Source organism: Eleutherodactylus coqui, chromosome 2, assembly GCF_035609145.1.
Source record: "Eleutherodactylus coqui strain aEleCoq1 chromosome 2, aEleCoq1.hap1, whole genome shotgun sequence".
NCBI classification, from domain to species: Eukaryota; Metazoa; Chordata; class Amphibia; order Anura; family Eleutherodactylidae; genus Eleutherodactylus; species Eleutherodactylus coqui.
The window spans coordinates 224,630,805-224,656,010 of NC_089838.1; the positions used below are offsets into that span (position 1 = coordinate 224,630,805).

At 42.8% G+C, this 25,206-nt stretch overlaps 1 protein-coding gene across 1 annotated transcript in view; it reads left to right on the forward strand.

Moving 5' to 3' along the window:
- ALDH1A2 (aldehyde dehydrogenase 1 family member A2) overlaps positions 1 to 984 on the forward strand; it is a 31,897-nt gene extending 30,913 nt beyond the window's left edge. The window contains exon 13 of the mRNA XM_066592540.1: positions 375 to 984. Within this exon, the coding sequence (XP_066448637.1) occupies positions 375 to 447 (73 nt within the window). The 3' untranslated portion in view covers positions 448 to 984. The remainder of the gene's footprint in view (positions 1 to 374) is intronic.
- Positions 985 to 25,206: the final 24,222 nt, after the last annotated feature.

The following is a 25,206-nucleotide window of genomic DNA, read 5'->3' on the forward strand; positions in this document are numbered from 1 at the left end:
TAGTACCCTGTAGAGACAAGCAGACAAAAGAAAACTGCTGAGCATTGTGGGACAGAGTTTACATGCACAGTGTATCTCTTTCTAAATGTATTAAAATAGGGAGGGATGGAGTTGGAAAGCACTTGGAGAAGTTGGCAAGGATAATCAGCCGACGCTGCATGGAAGACTGTACATGTGGAAAGAAAGTAGAGTAGGCAGTATAAATCGAGAGTGGTGGGATGCATCTCAAAAACATGTTGGGCATCCCTGACATGAACCCTAAAACTATTGTCCTTTTTAGTTGAGGTGTGTTGATTTCAGTGATTAATATTTTTCATCAGATATGTTTGTAATCTCAAATAAAATGAATTGACATTTGTTTTTTTTTCTTTTAGGGGAGAGTATGGACTACGAGAATACACAGAAGCAAAAACAGTCACCATAAAGATCCCACAGAAGAATTCCTAAGAAATAATGAGAATGAGCAGCATAGAAATCTGCAGATGACTATTGCTTGAAGGCATTTAAGTGTTGGCAATTCTCAACTTCCATTTCGGTCACTACCAGTGAATTGTTAAGATGTACTCGGACTGAGCTCTTTTGTTGGACGTCTGGTCCGCTGCCACCTCTGTAAAATGTGTCCAGACCACTACTCAGGAATAGAATGCATTCATCAATAACCTATTTAAGCAATTTCTGTAACTACTAACACAACAACCAGGAACGTTCTTCTTAGGTGTTCATAACACTTTTACAAATGATAAAATCATTCATTTTAGTGCTTTTTATTATACTTACAGTAGATTATATTATCTGCCCATATTTAATGGTCAGCAGAGTAAGCTGTGTGTTATTCGTTGAGGTACTGACAGGTTTCCAGCTTTTCTGACTCTTACAAACAATTAGCTTGTATGTAGTAAACTTGGACATGCTGTATACGGCTTTTTTTTTTTATCTATATCTTCCAGATTTTACGTTTTTAAAAATTGTTTCTCCTTATTGTTAGTGTATTTTAAGCCAGATGGCCTATCCTATTTATAACAAGGCTCCATAATTTCTTGTATTTGAGTCAATTGGATTTGAATCGTAAGTTTTTATTACTGATGATGGCCCTTAAGATGACATAGGGTGGGAGGGCAAGTTTTTAGTTTTTTTTTTTTTTTTTTTTCCCCCCTCTAGTAGTTCCTGTTCTTGATTACTATGGATGCTGTAAGTGCAGCCTCACCTTTCTAAATGATATATTAAAGCTTCCATTACTGGCTTTATTGCTCAATAAAATGGACACTAGATAAATCAAGCAGATGTTTAATTTTTTTTTCTTTTAGGACACTTTAAATGTTTACATGAAATGGCTAGTAAAATCTGGAAGAGTTCTGCCTTTTAAGTATGTCCATTTTATAGCTTTGCAGGAGTTCCTAAAGCTAGAATATACTTTACGTATGAAATTATACTATATTTTAATGCCTCTTTAATTGACACTGTTTTATAGGTGGTTGGGCTAAAGATTTAGTGTGTGTGAGTGTGTGCGTGTGTGTGTATATATATTAATTTGAAATTGGAGCAGGGTTAATCTTATTTGCCATTGCTGATTACGCAGTAACTATTGCTTGCTTACATATTGCATGTATGTGTGTGTACATGCTCATATTATATTATAATCTGATTCACATTACTGTGAAAATTGTCTCTATCCAGCAATTCAATAGCATGTGTTGTGGTTGCTACGACCTCTAGTATTTGTTTCTAAAACAAAGTATGTATAGACAAAGGCCAACAATCACATAATCCAGAAACGTTTATCGCTATATGTATGCTAGATTCTTGTAGACAAGATCAGACAGATTTGGCATTTTGTAGGCTGAAAATAAATCGGCCCCTACTCCATGCCATTTAATGATAAAAATTATATCCATATCCTTCCATAATGCAACCAGTTTAGTTCATATGAATGTCAGTAATGTCTTTCTGCAATTTCGTAATGCCAATCCACTTAGTTGTACCCAGCCTTAAATTGGCTGATTCTATCCTATAACAATCTCTTTCCCAACCGATCAATTTCTTGTCTAGGATTCCATTGAAGGGAGGCAAATTTGCTGTTCGACTGGAATGACTTTTCAACAAAGTTATATAAGAGCAAACAAATCCAGCTGACCACATCCTCTAAGCTGCACAGACAGCATGGATGCATTTGGCCAAAAGCTGTGTCGGTGCAGTCAGAGAAAAATCCAATTCCTCCAATGCTTGAGGAAAAATGGTGTACAATCAATAACCTTTATTTGAAAAATATTTTGCTGTGAGACCACATTATGCCATGGTGTCATTTATCCCCTCTGATGCGTTTCTGATGCCATCCATCACCCTTAGTTGGAGCAAATAAATTTTAAAACGGTACTGAATATTTTAAAGCAAAACACTTGAAACTATTGGCTGCCACCCAGAAGGGTTAAGACAAAATATACCTGTTCACTTAATCTAAGGTCAAGTGTCTAAACATTTCAGAATATTCATAGCTGTTTAAATTCATGTCTGACATGTAAAAAATTTAAACTTAGATCAAGTTAAGAGGTACATTTTGGTTTTTGACCCTTTGAAACTACTGGTTGCCACCCAGGTGTTTTGCTCTTAAATACTGAGTACTGTTTTTAATTCATTTGCTACGACTAAGGGTGCCAGATGGCATTGGAAACATGTCAGAGGGGATAATGATACTATGGCGTGTTGCGGTCTCATGAAAATATTTTTAATAATCTTCAAATAAAGGCTCTTTATTTTATACTATATTCTTTAAGCATTGGAAGAGCTGGCTTTTTATCTGCATGACTTTTTAACCACTGCACAGGACAATGACCTAAAAAAATCCAATATGACATCAAGTTTTCAACATTTAACTGCCATCAGTTGGCATCTATCACACTCATTCATTTCAAAAAGATGCCAATAGTTGACAAAGAATGGTCTAAATTAGAGATTTTAGAATGCCAAAATAAACCAGTCTATGGCCAGCTTAATTGTGTACTACATAACATCCATAATGCATAGATTTGATGGTGCATGTTCACGAACATTACGAAAACTTCATAGTGACATTAGTCTAATTCTTACCCTTGGGAGACGTATGTTTTTCCCATCCAAGTATCCTATAGTACATTTGGTAGACTTAATGGCCTCCACAATTTTAACTGGAAATGGGTGTTTGTTTTTCCTTCCTGCTGTAATAAAATGTACAATTCTATTGACCAATGCCACAGAGACTGATATTTATAGAAGGTTTGTTTTAATATATGGAGTTAAAACAAACTAATGTGTATATGGAAGCCACAATATGGTTTAATAATGTTTTAAGTTAATATTAATAAACCACACAGCATTGGTGTGTGGCTCAAGCTCAGAATATCAACTTGCATGTTTTAGGACTCATGTATATACAACTGCTTGAAATGTAAAGGAATTGAATATTTTCTATTTTTTTTTCTTTTTGTTTTCATTAAAATTTCAAGAAAATAAATTGTGTGTTTTTTTTTTTTCTTGATTTTTGTCCAAGTTTATCATATTCAATTTAATATCAACTCAGTGAAGATTCAGTAAATAGTTTTGACTGTGGGATCCAACTTTAATAACCTAGAACTTCCCATTAATGCCTACTCTATTTATTATCTTGCTCATTTATATAGCACATACATATTGTGCAGCCCTTGTACATTATAATGTATTGTCCCCCTTGGGACTCACAATATCAATTTCGCCTCCTAGTATGTTTTTGGAGTGAGGGAGGAAGCCAGAGGCGTAACTTGAAGCTCCCGGGCCCCGATGCAAAACTTGTAACAGGGCCCCCAACTATAATGCTTTACTCATAGTACTGGGTTCCCTATATGGAGAAGAGAGGCCTTATGGGCCCCCTAAGGCTCCTGGGCCCGGGTGAAACCGCATCCCCTGCATCCTCTATAGTTACGCCCCTGCAGGAAACTACTGCAAACACAGAGAGAACTTACAATCTCCATGCAGATGTAGTCATTGGCCAGACTTGAACCAAGGACTCCAGTGCTAACCATTGAACCACCATGTTGCCCTGCATGGAATCTTTGTGGAAAATCTGATTTACAGAGCTGAAATATGGAGATTCTTTATTTGATGTCAAAGAATAAGAAGAAAAACCCAATGGAAAATGTTTACAATGGTTAATCTTCTAGTAATATATGTGACTGGAAATGCATAGACCTCTACCCTAATTGCAGATTTTGTTAATATCCAATCTTTCCAGATAAATTGTAATATAAGGGGACAATACATTTCTAGAGGTCAGGGAAGCACCCCTAAAGTTCTATTTCCAATCAACCATTGTAGATGAAAGAAGAACTGGGCTACAAATTGACTGTTCAGCTCAAATATAAGAATGAATCGTAGCCAGAATTTCAGGCAGAGGATGCAACATTTCTCATGGTAGATCTCACAGTACCCTCAAGCACCCTCTGGTACTGTGATGGTGGATTGGTGATAATGGTAATCAGTCAAGGCATTGATATAGCAATGTAGCCTTAAGCCATAACCTTTCTACCACTGCCATGCTTTGTGACTGAACTGCTTGCACTTAACAATCACAGCACTTACAGATGACTGTGACGTTTCTGGCCAATCAGAAATCTAATTATCTGGCATCCCATGAGATCAGAGGCGTAACTTGAGCTCCCGGGCCCCGATGCAAAACCTGTAACAGGGCCCCCAACTATAATGCTTTATTCATAGTACTGGGCTCCCTACATGGAGAAGAGAGGCCTTATGGGCCCCCTAAGGCTCGTGGGCCCAGGTGCAACCGCATCCCCTGCATCCTCTATAGTTACGCTCCTGCATGAGATTGTCACTGAGCTGTTCAGTACAACCCTTACTGCTGGCAATGTTTGATATTTATGCTCCCATTTGGTTAGGTTTAAGAGATTTTTCTGAGATTTTAGATCATGAACTATTCCCAGATATGAACATAACTGTACATTCAAATGCAGTATTCTTACTGCAAATATATATATATATATATATATATATATATATATCTACGTAGCCCAGCAGCAGATGCAGGCAGTAGCCCCTTGGTTGCTGTGAATAATGGTGACCCTGGCATCTTCTGTTGCCCCATTGATGTCCAACAACATGATCATGGGACACCAGTGTGTCACTATCACATCTGGGAACCTAAACAAGACCTTCAGACCTACCACAGCTACAGTTAGGGCCAGAAATATTTGGACAGTGACACAAGTTTTGTTATTTTAGCTGTTTACAAAAACATGTTCAGAAATACAATTATATATATATATATATATAATATGGGCTGAAAGTGCACATCCCCATTGCAATATGAGAGTTTCCACATCCAAATCGGAGAAAGGGTTTAGGAATCATAGCTCTGTAATGCATAGCCTCCTCTTTTTCAAGGGACCAAAAGTAATTGGACAATGGACTCTAAGGGCTGCAATTAACTCAGAAGGCGTCTCCCTCGTTAACCTGTAATCAATTAAGTAGTTAAAAGGTCTGGGGTTGATTCCAGGTGTGTGGTTTTGGATTTGGAAGCTGTTGCTGTGACCAGACAGCATGCGGTCAAAGGAACTCTCAATTGAGGTGAAGCAGAACATCCTGAGGCTGAAAAAAAAGAAAAAATCCATCAGAGAGATAGCAGACATGCTTGGAGTAGCAAAATCAACAGTCGGGTACATTCTGAGAAAAAAGGAATTCACTGGTGAGCTTGGGAACTCAAAAAGGCCTGGGCGTCCACGGAAGACAACGGTGGTGGATGATCGCCGCATACTTTCTTTGGTGAAGAAGAACCCGTTCACAACATCAACTGAAGTCCAGAACACTCTCAGGGAAGTAGGTGTATCTGTCTCTAAGTCAACAGTAAAGAGAAGACTCCATGAAAGTAAATACAAAGGGTTCACATCTAGATGCAAACCATTCATCAATTCCAAAAATAGACAGGCCAGAGTTAAATTTGCCGAACAACACCTCAAGAAGCCAGCCCAGTTCTGGAAAAGTATTCTATGGACAGATGAGACAAAGATCAACCTGTACCAGAATGATGGGAAGAAAAAAGTTTGGAGAAGAAAGGGAACGGCACATGATCCAAGGCACACCACATCCTCTGTAAAACATGGTGGAGGCAACGTGATGGCATGGGCATGCATGGCTTTCAATGGCACTGGGTCACTTGTGTTTATTGATGACATAACAGCAGACAAAAGTAGCCGGATGAATTCTGAAGTGTACCGGGATATACTTTCAGCCCAGATTCAGCCAAATGCTGCAAAGTTGATCGGACGGCGCTTCACAGTACAGATGGACAATGACACCAAGCATACAGCCAAAGCTACCCAGGAGTTCATGAGTGCAAAAAAGTGGAACATTCTGCAATGGCCAAGTCAATCACCAGATCTTAACCCAATTGAGCATGCATTTCACTTGCTCAAATCCAGACTTCAGACGGAAAGACCCACAAACAAGCAAGACCTGAAGGCTGCGGCTGTAAAGGCCTGGCAAAGCATTAAGAAGAAGGAAACCCAGCGTTTGGTGATGTCCATGGGTTCCAGACTTAAGGCAGTGATTGCCTCCAAAGGATTCGCAACAAAATATTGAAAAAAAAATATTTTGTTTGGGTTATGTTTGTTTGTCCAATTACTTTTGAGCTCCTAAAATGTGGAGTGTTTGTAAAGAAATGTGTACAATTCCTACATTTTCTATCAGATATTTTTGTTCAACCCTTTAAATTAAACGTTACAATCTGCACTTGAATTCTGTTGTAGAGGCTTCATTTCAAATCCAATGCGGTGGCATGCAGAGCCCAACTCGCGAAAATTGTGTTACTGTCCAAATATTTCTGGCCCTAACTGTATATTCCTATTAGCTTGGTGCCAGGGGCACAGCCTAATAGATTGCCTGTTGGTTTATTACTGAAAGGCAATAATACTTTGGTATAATTGTATAATGGTTTGGCATAGTCAATATAAGTGTCCAGCAGAAGTCCATTACTGGGATTAAAAAAACCCATTATTTAGGATGCCTGTCCACGGGCAATGGTTCATTGCGTTACCCACGGCAATAATCCGGCCGCGGGTAACACAGTGAACAATTTCCATAGACTTACTATGGAAAGCGCAGCCCCGTGGGATACGAATTGCGGCATGACGCGATTTGCTGCGATTCTCTGCTGTGAGCCTATCTGTCAGATAGTCTCGCAGTGGAGACCTGACAGCTCGCCCCCCCTCCTCTACGCGGCGGAATATCGCTAGTGATATTCCGTCACGGCCCTGGACAGGGGGCCATAAGAAAATGAAAGGTGTCTCTATTCTAAAATGGTTTACTTTGCAAGTTTCCATATATGGTATCACTACAATCGTAAGGACCTGATAACAAAGTTAACATATTATTTAAAGCAAATAGTGAATGTCATTAAAAAAAACTGAAAAAAACTCCCCCAAAAAGTTAATAAGTTATATATACTAGAAAATGATGCCTTTGAAATATAGAATTTACCTTGTAAATCACAAGCTCTCATATAGCTACATTGACAGAATAAATGAGTTATGACTAGAGATGAGCGAACGTACTCGTCCGAGCTTGATACTCGTTCGAGTATTAGCGTGTTCGAGATGCTCGTTACGCGTGACGAGTACCACGCGATGTTCGAGTTACTTTCACTTTCATCTCTGAGACGTTAGCGCGCTTTTCTGGCCAATAGAAAGACAGGGAAGGCATTACAACTTCCCCCTGCGACGTTCAAGCCCTATACCACCCCCCTGCAGTGAGTGGCTGGCGAGATCAGGTGTCACCCGAGTATATAAATCGGCCCCTCCCGCGGCTCGCCACAGATGCGTTCTGACAGAGATCAGGGAAAGTGCTGTCTTGCTGGAGTTGCTATAGGGAGAGTGTTAGGAGTATTTTAGGCTTCAAGAACCCCAACGGTCCTTCTTAGGGCCACATCTAACCGTGTGCAGTAGTGTGGAGGCTGCTTTTTGCAGTGTTGCACTTTTTTTTTTTTTTGTGTATCGGCCGTGCAGAGCATTGCGCCCTGCAGTAATTATACATAGTCCAGGGCCAGTAGTGGTGGTGAGGCAGGGACAGAAGACATATTTATTGAATATAGGCAGTGGGCCTTTCCAAAAACATTTGGGAAAAAAAATCTATTTGGGCTGCCTGTGACTGTCCTCAGTGTACTGGGTCTGTGCTGGGGATAGTTGTCCTCCTAATTCATACGCAGCCAGCTAAGTGTTACAGCAGGCTTGCGCAAAATTATTTCCTGGCTCTGCTGTGCGTTCCGTAAGCGAAGTCAGCCTCCAACCACAGGCCAATAAGTGGCACATTTAATTACAGCGTTCTGTTTCTGCACTACTGGTAATACAGCATGCTGAGGGGTAGGGGTAGGCCTAGAGGATGTGGACGCGGGCGAGGACGCGGAGGCCCAAGTCAGAGTGTGGGCACAGGCCGAGCCAGTGTGGTGGCCAGGGGTAGAGGCAGGGCCAGACCGAATAATCCACCAACTGTTTCCCAAAGCGCCCCCTCGCACCATGCCACCCTGCAGAGGTCAAGGTGCTCTACGGTGTGGCAGTTTTTCACAGAGACGCCTGACGACCGACGAACAGTGGTGTGCAACCTTTGTCGCGCCAAGATCAGCTGGGGAGCCACCTCCACCAGCATGCGCAGGCATATGATGGCCAAGCACCCCACAAGGTGGGACAAAGGCCGTTCACCGCCTCCGGTTTGCACCACTGCCTCTCTCCCTGTGCCCCAACCTGCCACTGAGATCCAACCCCCCTCTGAGGACACAAGCACTACCGTCTCCTGGCCTGCACCCACACCCTCACCTCCGCTGTCCTCGACCCCATCCAGCAATGTCTCTCAGCGCAGCGTCCAGACGTCGCTAGTGCCACTGGCAGGCTTTCAAAAGCATGATGGCGGCGGCGGCCCCGCGCTACTCGGTTCCCAGTTGCCACTACTTTTCCCGATGTGCCGTCCCAGCCCTGCACGACCACGTCTCCCGCAACATTGTACGCGCCCTCACCAACGCGGTTACTGCCAAGGTCCACTTAACAACGGACACGTGGACAAGCACAGGCGCGCAGAGCCACTATATCTCCCTGACGGCACATTGGGTGAATTTAGTGGAGGCTGGGACAGAGTCAGAGCCTGGGACCGCTCACGTCCTACCCACCCCCAGAATTGCGGGCCCCAGCTCGGTGCTCGTATCTGCGGCGGTGTATGCTTCCTCCAAATAAACCACCCTCCTCCTCCTCCTCCTCCAACGCAACCTCTGTCTCGCAATCAAGATGTGTCAGCAGCAGCAGCACGTCGCCAGCAGTCGGTGTCGCGCGGCGTGGCAGCACAGCGGTGGGCAAGCGTCAGCAGGCCGTGCTGAAACTACTCAGCTTAGGAGAGAAGAGGCACACAGCCCACGAACTGCTGCAGGGTCTGAGGGAGCAGACCGACGGCTGGCTTGCGCCGCTGAGCCTCCAACCGGGCATGGTCGTGTGTGACAACAGCCGTAACCTGGTGGCGGCTCTGCAGCTCGGCAGCCTCACACACGTGCCATGCCTGGCCCATGTCTTTAGTTTGGTGGTTCAGCGCTTTCTGAAAAGCTACCCACACTTGTCATACCTGCTCGGAAAGGTGCGCCGGGTCAGCGCACATTTCCGCAACTCCAAGACGGACTCTGCCACCCTGCGGAACCTGCAACATCGGTTTAATCTGCCAGTGCACCGACTGCTGTGCGACGTGCCCACACGGTGGAACTCTACGCTCCACATGTTGGCCAGGCTCTATGAGCAGCGTAGAGCTATAGTGGAATACCAACTCCAACATGGGCGGCGTAGTGGGAGTCAGCCTCCTCAATTCTTTACAGAAGAGTGGGCCTGGTTGGCAGACATCTCCCAGGTCCTTGGAAACTTTGAGGAGTCTACCCAGATGGTGAGCAGGGATGCCGCAATCATTAGCGTCACCATTCCTCTGCTATGCCTCTTGAGAAGTTCCCTGCAAAGCATAAAGGCAGACGCTTTGCACTCGGAAACGGAGACGTGGGAAGACAGTATGTCGCTGGATAGTCAGAGCACCCTCATGTCTATATCTCAGCGCATTGAGGAGGGGGAGGAGCATGAGGAGGAGGGGGAAGAGACAGCTTGGCCCACTGCTGAGGGTACCCATGCTGCTTGCCTGTCATCCTTTCAGCGTGTATGGCCGGAGGAGGAGGAGGATCCTGAAAGTGATCTTCCTAGTGAGGACAGCCATGTGTTGCGTACAGGTACCCTGGCACACATGGCTGACTTCATGTTAGGATGCCTTTCTCGTGACCCTCGCGTTACACGCATTCTGGCCACTACGGATTACTGGGTGTACACACTGCTCGACCCACGGTATAAGGAGAACCTTTCCACTCTCATTCCCAAAGAGGAAAGGGGTTCGAGAATGATGCTATACCACAGGGCGCTGGTGGACAAACTGATGGTAAACTTCCCATCCGACAGCGCTAGTGGCAGAAGGCGCAGTTCCGAAGGCCAGGTAGCAGGGAAGGCGCAGAGATCAGGCAACATGTACAGCGCAGGCAGGGGAACATTCTCCAAGGCCTTTGCCAGCTTTATGGCTCCCCGGCAAGACTGTGTCACCACTCCCCAGTCAAGGCTGAGTTGGCGGGAGCACTGTAAAAGGATGGTGAGGGAGTACGTAGCCGATCGCACGACCGTCCTCGGTGATGCCTCTGCCCCCTACAACTACTGGGTGTCGAAGCTGGACACGTGGCCTGAACTCGCGCTGTATGCCCTGGAGGTGCTTGCTTGTCCTGCGGCTAGCGTCTTGTCAGAGAGGGTGTTTAGTGCTGCTGGGGGAATCATCACGGATAAGCGTACCCGCCTGTCAACCGACAGTGCCGACAGGCTTACACTCATCAAGATGAACAAAGCCTGGATTTCCCCAGACTTCTCTTCTTCACCAGCGGACAGCAGCGATACCTAAGCAATACGTAGGCTGCACCCGCGGATGGAAGCATCGTTCTCTATCACCATCAAAAACGGGGACATTTTTGCTTCATCAATCTGTGTATAATATTCCTCCTCCTCCTCCTGCTCCTCCTGCTGAAACCTCACGTAATCACGCCGAACGGGCAATTTTTCTTAGGCCCACAAGGCTCAGTCATATAATTTTTGTAAACAATTTTTATACGTTTCAATGCTCATTAAAGCGTTGAAACTTGCACCTGAACCAATTTTTATTTTAACTGGGCTGCCTCCAGGCCTAGTTACCAATTAAGCCACATTAACCAAAGCGATTAATGGGTTTCACCTGCCCTCTTGGTTGGGCATGGGCAATTTTTCTGAGGTACATTAGTACTGTTGGTACACCAATTTTTTGGGGCCCTCGCCTACAATGTAATCCAATTAACTTTTTGCCCACCTGCATTACAGCTGACGTTACATCAGCTGTGCTGGGCACTGCAATGGGATATATTTATGTACCGCCGGTGGGTTCCAGGGAGCCACCCATGCTGTCGGTCCACACGGAGTTGTAACTACATGTGTCCACTTCTAAAGAACCCCAGTCTGACTGGGCCATGCAGTGTGGGCCGAAGCCCACCTGCATTAAACATGACATTACCTCAGCTGTGATGGGCAATGCTATGGGATATATTTATGTGCCGCCGGTGGCTTCCTGGCACCCACCCATGCTGTCGGTCCACAGGGACTTCACAATAGGGAGTTGTACCTGCCTGTGTCTATGAATTAAAAAGCCCGGTCAGGTTGGGGCATGCAGTGTGGGCCAAAGTCCACCTGCATTTAATCTGACGTTAGGTCTGCTGTTCAGGGCACTGCAATGGGATACATTTATGTACAGCCTGTGGGTTCCAGGGAGCCACCCATGCTGTGGGTGCACACGGAATTCCCATTGCGGAGTTGGGGATTCCCAGTTGTACCTGCCTGTGACTATTTATAAAAAAACGCGGTCTGACTGGGGCATGCAGACACCTTGACAGAATGAATAGTGTGTGGCACATAGGTTCCCCATTGCTATGCCTACGTGTGCAGCTCCTGATGGCGGTGGCACAGGATTATATTTCTCATTGCTTCTGTACAGCATTGTGGGCTATCGCCCCGCCCCTTTTAAAGAGGGTCGCTGCCTAGCCCTGCCAACCCTCTGCAGTGTGTGCCTGCGGTTCCTCCTCATGGCAGATGCACTTATAAATAGACATGAGTGTGGCATGGCATGAGGGCAGCTGAAGGCTGCGCAGGGACATTTTGGTGTGCGCTGTGGACACTGGGTCGTGCGGAGGGGGGGGGGGTTGGGCAGCATGTAACCCAGGAGAAGTGGCAGCGGAGTGTCATGCAGGCAGTGATTGTGCTTTGTTGGAGGTAGTGTGGTGCTTAGCTAAGGTATGCATTGCTAATGAGGGCTTTTCAGAAGTAAAAATTGTTGGGGGGGGCCCACTCTGGCCGCTATTGTGGCTTAATATTGGGACCTGGGAACTTGAGATGCAGCCCAACATGTAGCCCCTCGCCTGCCCTATCCGTTGCTGTGTCGTTTCCATCACTTTCTTGAATTGCCCCGATTTTCACAAATGGAAACCTTAGCGAGCATCGGCGATATACAAAAATGCTCGGGTCGCCCATTGACTTCAATGGGGTTCGTTACTCGAAACGAACCCTCGAGCATCGCGAAAATTTCGTCCCGAGTAACGAGCACCCGAGCATTTTGGTGCTCGCTCATCTCTAGTTATGACTCTGAATATGGAGATGCAAAAAACAAAAAAAAATGCTTAATGCCAAAATAAGCTTTGTTTTTTAAGGGGTTCTGACATAAAAAAAATTCTATACTCACTTATTTCTCCCCAGACAGCCGTCTCACCAGATCTTCAGCTCGCCGATCTTCTCCTGGCTCCTCCAGTCCCCCTTACCAGATCTTTACCTCACCGATCTTCTCCTGGCTCCTCCAGTCACCTCATCTCCAGCCGGCCGGATCCTCTTGGCAAAATCCCTCTTAATCTTTTTTGGTTAATTACATCACCTTTAATAATAATAATAATAATAATAATAATAATAATAATAATCACCTTTATTTATATAGCCCATGCATATTACATATCTGAATGGTTTTGCTGTGTGGGAGGAAACTGGAGTACCCGGAAAAAACCTACACAAACCCGGGGAGAACATACAACTGTTTGTTTACATAGGCCAAGCCATTGTTCAGTTTTTTGCATGCAAACAAATGAATTCTCATTCATTGTTCAGTCGAAGCATGCATTTAACTGAACGATAATCGTTCCGATTCTTGCTGGTTCGTGGGAATCCAAACGATTTTCGGCCCGGGTAAAAGGGCCTTAAACCACCATGCTGCACCTTTCTTTGTCTGCTGTTTGAATTAAGAAAATATTGATATGTCCACATATGAATAAAAAATAAACTTACATGGGATGTTCTTACTTTTGTGTTTAACTATACTCGTATATGGTTAGAGTATAGAAATCACCACTAATCTGAGCAATCACCATCAGGGTTTGTTACAAAGTTAGACTATGTTTAGTGTTGGCACTGGATGGACCATTAGATGGGTTTCTTTGAAAAAAAAAATATTTTCTGTGCCACCGAAAGCATTTTCCATCTTTAGATATTGAGTATTTCATAATAAATATTTTAGTTATGAACTGTTGCCAGGAAATTAGTGGTGGCATAAAGTATATTCAGCACATTGTTAAAGTGTTTGTTTAACCTTAAAGGAAAACCACTTTAATGGCATATTTTCTTTCCATGTTACGTCTAGATGTGACCTTTTCCTATTTTGAATGTGATTGAAGTATTTGAGCCTTTTTTGTTATGCAACCCTTTACTTTGCTTTGGTCTCCACAACTGAGTTTCTCTATTGTTTCAGGTGCATTTTAAGAATAAGTTGTTGCGTGTGTACATGAGAAATAACATATCTGGTCATTATATTACTTGTATTTTTCACCATTTTCCTCTTTCATAGGCTTTATCTTTAATAGTTTTCGCTGTATTCTCATCCAGAGTGGGAAGAGACTAGCTGCTATGATGTCTCCCATACACAGCAAACACAGAGAAGAGGAAGTTCTGCTCCCCTATCTCAATCACAATCTCAGAAGCAGCAGCAACATGGAGGACATTATACAGCAGTAATGAGCAGTGTACCGTAGTTATGAAACCAGCATTGATGTGAGACAGCAGAATACTTGCCAGGAGGGGCATCAGCATCTGTGTATAAGGGGGTAGTTCAGATTAACTGCCTCTAATCCTGAACTGCAGTTCCTTACAAAGTATGCAACGGAACTATATTAAGGTTCTTGCAAAGTTAAAGAAGTATTCTGGTGATTCAAAATGAAACATATCAGGAAACTTCTTAAGACAATCACATATTTTTTGCAGTATAATATAACTTGTTTTACAACGCTGCAGTGATATTCCTTTACCTGTGCCCCCCTCCTGCTTAATTATCCATTAGTATCAAATGGTTACAATCTATATGCTCGCTATCTTACTGGTCAGGCATGCTCAATGCCTTCAAATTCTTTAATGATGACACAATTTGAACAGTTTGAATGCACACTCATCAGTAACTGGCAATAGAGTATTGCGGGAGATGTAGTTTTTGCACTCCCCGGCAGCCATTTTAAAAACAATGTGAAAATCTGAAGCTGGCTAAAAAGCAGTAGTGGAACAGGTTGGAAAAAAAGTATTGGAGTTCAGTTTGATGATTTAAATAAAAAATTTGTGATAATGGTAATAATAAGTAGAAACATTTGAAAAAATGTTGAACATTTTCCCCATTCTTCTTGTTGACATATTTCTTTTTTCATAGGCACTGTTCCTTCAATGTCCATTATAACGACTGCCAGAACTGTGCAGCACTGTATTGATGCTGTATTTTGTTACTGTGGAAGCACCTTAGAGTCCCATATTTGGGTTGTAAGGTGATATATTGGGGCTGCTTGTATTTGCCTCTGAGATTTGGGACGTAATTTATAGTTCAGTGTATAGTAAATGTCAGTTGTGCTTATTTTAGCTGCATGAGACTGACTGGAATTGGCAAGTTTCATCCTGTATGATCTGTGAAATTGGGTCCAGCCACTACGCCCCAATAGTGCATTTGATCCTGAAATCCTGTTAAGTGGTAACTTACTGACCTGTCATCTTGACATAAGTTGACAGTGACCTTGCTTGATGCTGAGGAGAACTCTTTTTCTGAAAGTTTCCCTGGAGAAATGCACAAAGTCGTTTTGGACCACTACCTGGAGAATAGACTGTACCTTAGGCTTGACAAAGCCCTGAGAATTACGGCTAATATGATCAGAGGCTATTAGTGTACTAACCAAAGGTGCCCTGCTACATTCTGTTCAACTGTGTTACCTTGTGAAATTCACAGAGATGGTAACTAATGTGATGTGTTCCCTCACAGAAAAACCATAACCATTATGCTGTGTGCCCTATTGAAATGACTGAGCTGTGCGCGCTTAAGAAACTTTGTAACCACAAAGCGCTATGCCTAATTGTTTCTGTAACCATTAAAGGGGTTGTCCCGCGCCGAAACGGGTTTTTTTTTTCAAACCCCCCCCCCCCCCCCCCGTTCGGCGCGAGACAACCCCGATGCAGGGGTTAAAAAAGAACACCGGACAGCGCTTACCTGAATCCCCGCGCTCCGGTGACTTCTTACTTACCCGGTGAAGATGGCCGCCGGCATCTTCTCCCTCGGTGGACCGCAGGGCTTCTGTGCGGTCCATTGCCGATTCCAGCCTCCTGATTGGCTGGAATCGGCACGTGACGGGGTGGAGCTACACGGAGCCCCATTGAGAAAAGCAGAAGACCCGGACTGCGCAAGCGCGTCTAATTTGGCCATTAGACGGCGAAAATTAGACGGAAACCATGGAGACGAGGACGCCAGCAACGGAACAGGTAAGTGAATAACTTTTGATAACTTCTGTATGGCTCATAATTAATGCACAATGTACATTACAAAGTGCATTAATATGGCCATACAGAAGTGTATAGACCCACTTGCTGCCGCGGGACAACCCCTTTAAGTCTTGCACCTCATGGGGAGTAAAGTTATATTAAGATTATTGCTGTGTGTCTGCCTTGTTGTTGCATCATCCTCCCATAATAAAGATCAAGAGCCACATACAAAATTGAACCTTTTATACATGTTTGTGCTTTGTCTCTCCCTGCAGCTGCTTCCTCCTTCTCCTCCCCTTTCCATAGACTTCTATGGGCAAAAACAGTAACCTTATCCATCAGAGAAGCCAAAAAAATCTATTTTATTAGTGAAATTAGAAAATTAGACAAACGGTGTGACAGCATGCTAAAGCTCAAATAAATATGCCAGCATTCAATATATGACTAAACCATGAGAACGCATCTGCCACGCCAAGGCAACCCCTCCAGATGGGACCCTACACTCATCTCTCTTTGGGCCAAGAGCCTCCAAAAGAAACTTGGGGCATGTAGGATCCAAGCTAAACTCTTCTCAAATTAAAATCAGACTTGGAGTACACGTCCAAAATTCCAAGATGGAGGAAGGTAAATTTCGAAATACACTTTACCGAAAAAAAACAAGACAGCACCTCCAAAAATCAAAAATGAAATAAATATACAGTTTCACATTCCTGTGGCTGTACTGAAAAGACAACTACTGTATGCAGATGGTGTAACAGTATGCTACAAGTGCCAAGAGATATGTCAACTCTGAATAAACGAATGTCATTACTGCTATATTTACTATGTATATATACATGTGAGGTTCTAACACACACCTTGATAAAACTGTAAGCGCATCTGCAATGCCAAGCCTACCCCCCTCAGATAGGACCTTCCCATCTGTCCTAGGCTGATTTTAATTAAAGCAGAGCTTTGCTTGGATTCTACAGGCCCGAGTTCATTTTAAAGACCCTTGACCCAACGAGAGGTTAGTCTGATGGTTTAGAGTCTTGTCAGGGGAGGGGGTTGGGTTACCTTGGTGTGGTAGATGGGCTCTAACAGTTTGATTAAGGTGTACAGTAGGAGCCTTAAATGTATATAAATAGTAAATATAGCAGTTATGCAATTTATTTGCTCAGTGCATATTTCTTGGTGCAAATGCCATAACAAAACTGTGATATTTAGTGATTCCTGAGATACATGTGTGTTCGGAGTATATTACTGCAGAAGGACATGCACATATAAGGTCACATGACCAACTCTGTGCAGGTCCTGAAGCCAGAGCTCCATAGAGAACGGGACAAGAACAGGATAATGCCATTCCCTATAGGAAGATATATGGAAATACTTTTATCTTATGTATCCATTTTATTGCATCATTGGTTCTCATAATAAGTTTAGAGAACTGATACTGTTGGCCCTCTGTATCTATAGTATTTGCCTATTTTGTTAGAACAAGTGCATATACTTTTCACACACCATGCCAACTTATGTATTCAACTCTGTGCAGGTCCTGAAGCCAGAGCTCCATAGAGAACGGGACAAGAACAGGATAATGCCATTCCCTATAGGAAGATATATGGAAATACTTTTATCTTATGTATCCATTTTATTGCATCATTGGTTCTCATAATAAGTTTAGAGAACTGTTACTGTTGGCCCTCTGTATCTATAGTATTTGCCTATTTTGTTAGAACAAGTGCATATACTTTTCACACACCATGCCAACTTATGTATTCAAACTCTATTTATTGTATTTTGCACGTTGCACAAAAATGAGTGTCTGCGTGAAAACCCGCTCACTAAGGGCTCAGTCAGACGAGCGTGGTTTACACGCTGCTACAGCAGCATGTAAACCACGCTTCTATAGCAACCAATAGGTTGCTATGGAAGTGCTCACATAAACCCTTTTGGGAAGTGCAGGATCTGCAGTTCCAAAAAAGAACAGACAGCAAGTGCTGACTCACCTGTCATCTCCGTGGTGCCCGCTGTCCAGGGTGCTTTCCATAGGCTCCTATGGGAGTCGTGGAAGCACGCAGCCCACACCACAGATGTGTGACTGGGCTGCTCCATGGAACTAGAAGTAGCCCGGTCACGCAATCTTTTTCAGGATGACAGCGGTATGGTTTACACGTTGCTTAGCAGCATGCAAACCACGCTCGTCTGAACTTGGCCTAATCGCTTCATTTTTGTATGCTTAAGCAAAGTGACTGGCGACTACTGAGATCCTTTTAGTGATTATTCAGTCGATAGTTTGCCCGTATTTAGCTACACTTACCCTTTCTCACCTCTTTCAAGACAGTCAATTGTGTTCCTGGGGTGATCTGAACAAGATGGCCATGTACCTTATAACCAGAAGCCACAATGCTGATATGAACAGAGTCTGCTAATCAGGTCCAAACTATTAAATTAGAAGGAATATTTTTGTTATCAGAGACCATTTAATGTGACAAGTATGCATTAACATAAAACAAGGCAACACTTTTTCATAGAAATCTACTTAGGTATGGTATATTTCACATATCTACATACTATGGTATCATGAACGATTTGGTAACTAATAGGCTTATGCTGACATGTAAAAGCCATTTTCATTGCCAAAGGCAACGGAAATGAGGTGCATGCAAAACTCCAAAAGCAGACTGAGGTTTTTAGCTGTATTTTACTATTGTTATTATTATTATACTAGAAAAATAAAAAGAACCAGATCTGTAGAGGTTTCCAAGGCATAGTAATTTCCACCCTATATTATTATTGTGTAAAAAAATCAGTGCTTAACAGTAATTACAGTCAACAACAATTGTTTTAATACTCAATTGAGAAACTTGAAGCTAATAAATAGGGATATAGAGTTCCAGCAGGGACATTCTTTAACAAATATTCTTTTCAGCACTTAGATCATTTTACGTGAATTGTTTAGTGTTTCTTGGTGGAGTTTCAGTTTTTTAGTTAGATCAAGCAGAGGTTAAGTCACAAAGAACTAAAGGGATGGCAAATCATCCCATGGCTTTTATCCCCATAGAGCAAACAACACATAAGCACGTCAATGCCAAAGAGTATTACATTGCATCACTTTAATCTTTCTTCTGTTACTCCCTATGTTTTCCTCTGCTTTCCGCAGCCTAGTTCTGTTAACAGCTGATACATTACATTCTCAACTCACGTAACATTTTATATTTTTATCAGACTACCATGACAACCCATATTCCTGGTTCAAATGGAATGTTTTGTTTTCTTTGTTCTTCCACAGTTTTATTCCAGTAAGTTCTAAAATATAATTTTTTTGTGTGCAACTGTATTTGTTTTCTTTTCAAAAATTTCCCAGTGTTTGTGGGCAAATGTTTTAATTTATCAAGTTCAAACTATATAAAATTAAGTATACTTTACACTTACTGTATATTAGATGTTGTCAAGGACAGTCCACTATCCAGATACAGATGTAAGGCGGAAAGTTATCTTTGTTGATGTCTCAGTTCTGTAATAATTACCTTTAAACTGTATTAACCATAGTAATACACTATGTTGGTAAAAGTATTGGGACACACAGAGAAGGTGATGAAATTCAATTTCATTCACATTTTTCAATATAGCATTAGGTTGCCTTTGGCCTCAATGACTGCAGTAATCCTCCTAGGAATGCTTTCTACCAAATTCTGATAGATGTCGTGACAAATTTGCCTGCATTCCTCAAAAAGAGCTTCAGATAGTGATATGGGGATGATGGGCATGTTGGGCATGCACCAATATGGTATTCTAGTTCATACCAATGAGGCTCGATGGGATTGAGATCCAGACTTTAGGCTGGCCAATGAAATTCACAGATGTTTTGCTCCTCAATCCAACAGCTTGCTGTATGACATGGTGCTCGGTCATATTAGTAGAAGCACAGAGCTGTAGAAAATTATTGCCACAGGGTAGGTAATACCACATGGTCCAGAATTTCTGTACCGATTGGTGTTGAGGGTAGACTTCACTATAACCAATGGCCCTTGTTCTTCCCAGCAGAAACATCCCCCTTGCCGTAACAGAATCTCCTCCAAACTTCACTGTTGGGACAAAGCAGTTGCGTAGAAATCGCTCTCCAGGCAACGTCCACACCTATGTGCAAATTAGAAGATGGTATATTGGAAAAGCTGTTAGTCACTCTGTAAAAACAAGGGGAACTCCATGAGTTTTCACAGATTTTATTTCTGCTTTTTATCATAAAACACAGCAGAACATCCTATTAAAATATATATCACTGAACACTTAGCCACCTGAGCTGTTTTCTATGCTCCGGATAAAGCAGCAAAAGGCAAGATAGGCTTCTATTGTGGCTACTAGCAGGGGCTGGCTGGCAAATTTTAACCTGGGACAAGCACACAACACTGGCCCAAAAGTAGTGTCCCATTCACATGCCACAAGCAGTCAACATTGCATGTTATATGGGCCAGAATAGGACATGCTGTGAAATACACAGACAGCACATGAACACAAAATACTCATATGTGAATGGTCTGTAAGGGTGGAATCACCTGTTTGAGCTGGCCGCACCCTGCTAAGCCATGGCCATACAAAATACTAGCAAAATTGTGTAGCCATTGGCTGCCACAGTTGGGCATGCTCTGGCTGTGTGTGGTCAACCACATGTCCTTCTATACTTAACTATCTATTTAAGATGAGTACAACAACAGAACCAAGCTCATAACATGAATACAGCGCCTGAACCAAGCTTAGTACATACATACAGCACCAGAACCAAGCTCATAACATAAATGCAACACCAGAACCAAGAAATATACTACTTCTCAGTATGGCCAGATGCTGACACGCACATTAAGAATGCATGATCTTACATATGAATGTCCTAGCTCAACTGTGGGTCTACTAGCCAAACTCACAGCATGATAGTGATCTATGAATTTAGCAGGCTAAGAGTAGGAGTGTGGATATACAAAGAGCTCACGGAACCCCATTGCCCCCAAATCCTGAAAAAAATATAGAAATAAATGAATAAATAAAAAATGTATAACAACTTTTAGAATGTGTCAGGCTTAGACACAGTGGTTCAGCTCTAGTATACCTCTAAATAACCCAGTTATCATAATATGTGCTCAAATACAAGCTCTACACAGACATAGCAATTATAGTGGAGTTACCTCCAGCGATTATAGGTGCTGTTGACTCTGTCCGGAGTCAACAGTATTTTATTTTCTTCTCTCTGGGTCCACTTAGATTTCTTCCAGCCATGACTCGCTTCTGCATACTCTCTCCATTCTACTGCTACAACCCTAATGAAATTCTCAGTGCCCCTCTATAGTAACAATGTTTTCATTCTGGTCCAATTAAATAAAAGTGCATCTGCTGTGGTGCCACTAAGTAGTAGTGTCCCTGCTGTGGTCCCAATAAGTAGCAGTGCATCCACTAAGTAACAAAACCTCTCCATGGCTCCAATCAGTAATAGGATGGTCACTCTGGCCCCACTAAGCACCACTGCTGTGGTCCTACTTAGTAATAGAACCTTTCTGTGGCTGCAATCAGTAATAGAATCCATACTGTGGCCCCGCTAAGTAATAGTTCCCTGCTGTATTCCCACTAAGTAATTATGTATCTGGTGTGGCCCTACTAAGTTTGATGATGACCCCACTGTGGCCCCACTAAGTAATAGGACACTCTCTGTGGTCCAAATTAGTAATAGGACCCTCCTCTATGGACACCATTAGTAATAGGACCCCCTCTATGGACCCCTAATAGAAATAAGAACCTCTCTGTAGACTCCTAATAGGAGCCCCTCTATGGACCCTTTATAATAATAGAAGCCCCTCTGTGGACTCCTAATAGTAATAGGACCCCTCCTTTCTCTGCTCTAACAAATTAATATGTAAGCCCCCTTTGTGGCACCCCAAATCCAGCCACTGTTAGTGCTTATAGTAACTTACACACACACATAATAATAATATTATTTATATAGCGCCAACATATTCCGCAGCGCATACAGGAGTGCCGTTTCCAGTCTCCTACCTCATGCTATCTTGTGCACAGCACTACATTGCTCCTCCCCCTGCTCTCCTACAATACAGTGAACGCTAGAGCAGCGGGTGGAGTAAGATCATGTAACACTTGTATGCAGACATAGACATATTGTATTACAGTCTTTCTGCTAAGATCTGGCTGCAGCATTTTAAAGGCCCATTTAACGTAATAATTATCGGTCAAAAATCATTCAAACAACCAAAAATGAGCAATAATCGTTACATGTAAATGCTGCTAGCATGCACTCTTCATCTGAAGGTGAACTTAAAATCCATGGTTCAGCTGCAGAGAGATAAAGTATCTCTCAACAGACCGAATGCTGTGTTCTGCACGGGAGTCGGGAGATTACATTGTATTTTGCCTGCAGCCGCATGAAGAACAATGCAGCTGGGTGTGGAATTAGTCACAAGCTCTCCTGGAGGCTCTTTTACATGCAAATGAAGATGCTAACGTGTTAATGGGCATTACTGGCCATTAACGCTTTATGCAAAAAGATTGCTAAAACTTTCAATGGTTTGACAGATTATCTTTGCGTGTAAATAGGCCTTTTCCCGAATGACAACATGGAAAATGCTGATAACAAGCAGATACCTTGATCATAATGAGAAACTGAAACATAAATTAGAAAGTAGCCTTTCATTATACAATAAATTAGCTTTATTTACGCTAAACTGGAAAACCCCATTAAGTTACCGTAGATGAGTTGTATTGGTATAAGAAAGGGGAATTCTTGTGACTAGAATCACTGAGTTTTGCTGGAAATGATTCTAAAAAGTCACAAGATTGCAGACTACACAATTTTTGCTTTATGGAGTCACATAAATCTTATTGCTGTTTACTAAATAAGATCAATATTTTAGATTAATTTAGCATTGGATTATTACACCACCCCAGAGTCAGTAGAAGAGTAAAAATGGGGAACACTTGACAGTCAGCTGTTTTGTGAGACCAATTTGGCAACGTCTACTACGAGATTTTGTGTAACTGTTACTGCAAAGTGCCAGAAAACAATGTTTACACTTCTAAATGCTTGCAGGTGGATGGGGGGATTTCAAGCATTATTTTGTGAATTTCAACTGAAGAAAAGGCAATCTAGAGCTCAACATTATTTCATTAGGCAAAACAAGTAAGAATTCTTCGTGAGAGTTTAGTGATTAAAAGTAGGAAATTAATATTTATGTTTTTTCTCCATCATTAAATAAAAGGATGCTAAGAAAAGTAATAACATGGAAACGTTAAAAACCATTTAACTATTGTTTTAGATACATTATTGCTATTAATATATACCATAAATCACAGTCTTCAGGCATCAAAAACCTAAAGTGGTATATAAGAATACCATAGATAAATCAACGCTAAAGCCTGTGAGTCACATGTACAATGAACAGCACATGACCACCCACTGCTTCTTCTTAGTCCGTGAGGCATGTACCAAGCCTGCAACGTTGGATGGGGAGTGGCAGGGATGGGTGAGTATTAGAGATGAGTGAGCATACTCGTCCGAGCTTGATGCTCGTTCGAGTATTAGGGTGCTCGAGATGCTTGTTACTTGAGACGAACACCACGCGGTACTCGTCTCGATTAAACGAGCACTGACCATTGAATTCAATGGAGCCGGCAATACAGCCGGCTCCATTGAAAGCAATGGGCTGCTGGCGAGCGCGGGATGAATTTTCGGGAAGGGCTTAAAAATATAAGCCCTTACCTGAAAATCATCCTAAAATGTGTAAAAATAATAAAAAAAATTTATACTCCCCTTTCCGCTGCAGCCGGAGTTCAGCCGCGTCTTGCCGGCAGTTCTCCTGAACTGCTTTCTGTAGTATTCAGCAGCCGGGGATTTAAAATCCCCGCCTGCTGAATGAGCTGCCTCTGATTGGTCACAGCCTCACCAATCAGAGGCAGCTCTCACTCACACCCATTCATGAATGGGTGAGTGAGTGCTGCCTCTGACTGGCTCAGCTGTTACAGCTGTGGCAGAGGAGAACGATCTTTATGCTGACAGTGCAGGGGGGGGGGGTCTCACTCTTGCCACTATTGTGGCTTAATAGTGAGACCTCGGAGCCCGAAATGCAGCCCTGCATGTTGCTTCTCGCCTGCTCTATCCATTTCTGTTTTTTACATGACTTTGGTGATTTGCTAAGATTTTCACAAATGAAAACCTTAGCGGGGCACCAGTCATATACAAAAATGCTCGAGTTGCCCATTGACTTCAATGGGGTTCGTTACTCGAAACAAACTCTCGAGCATCACTGAAAGTTTGACTTGAGTAACAAGCACTCGAGCATTTTGGTGCTCGCTCATCTCTAGTGAGTATTCAATTTTATCCATTTTAAACCCGTTTAACATTTTTTGGTTTAGTCCTGAAAAATCCCTGTAAAAGGCTTGTTCCACTTCCAGCTGCTTCGCTGCAGGGAGAAGGCAGTTCCACACATTGTGCAGTGGCAGAGGGTTGGTACTACAGGCTATTGAAGTGAATGGGATTCAGCTTTCAGTACCAACCTGCACAATATACAGAGCTGTCTGCTTCCTTCAGCAAAACAGCTAGAAGTGGGACAAGCCTTTTAGCCCTTCAACCCCTTTAAGTCTAAAAGGTGGGCATGTAAGCCCTCCAGGCAGAGGGTTTGCATGAAACAGGATTGGAAGCCATTCTGACTCCATGCACAGTGGCTGATGGCTGTCTTTGCAGGCAGGTGCCTGCAACAGCGCTGACCAAAGCTCATGCTGATCGTGTTTGTAACCCTTTAAATGCCCCAATGAGATTGCGAGGCTCCATTCAGTTATCATGGCAGCCGAGGGCCTTCTTCAGGCCCTCAGGCCTACCATGAATGATTGTCTATCAAGGCGTGCCTGTGTCACATCTTGATAGACTGCGTGTCAGAATACAGTATTCTAGATGTATTACAGATAGAGTGATCAAACAATTGCAACTTTAAGTCCCCCTAGGGGACTAAGAAAAAGTTAAAAGTAAGTGAACACCGTCAGAAGAAATAAATGCACAACAGAATTGTGATTTCATTTTTGGTCACTCTGTCAGTAAGAAGAAAGGTAAAATGTGATGAAAAAGACATATGCACTCCAGTAGAATCCCCAGATCATCTGCAAAAACAAGCCCTAGCACAATCAACAGAAAGATAAAATAGTTATGGCAGTCAGAGATGGTGACAGGAAATATATATGGTATTATCATGACTGTACTGATGGATATAATAAAGATATCATGCAGTAAAAAGAATACTCCCCCCCCTCTAAGATGACAAAATTGTTTTTTTCCATG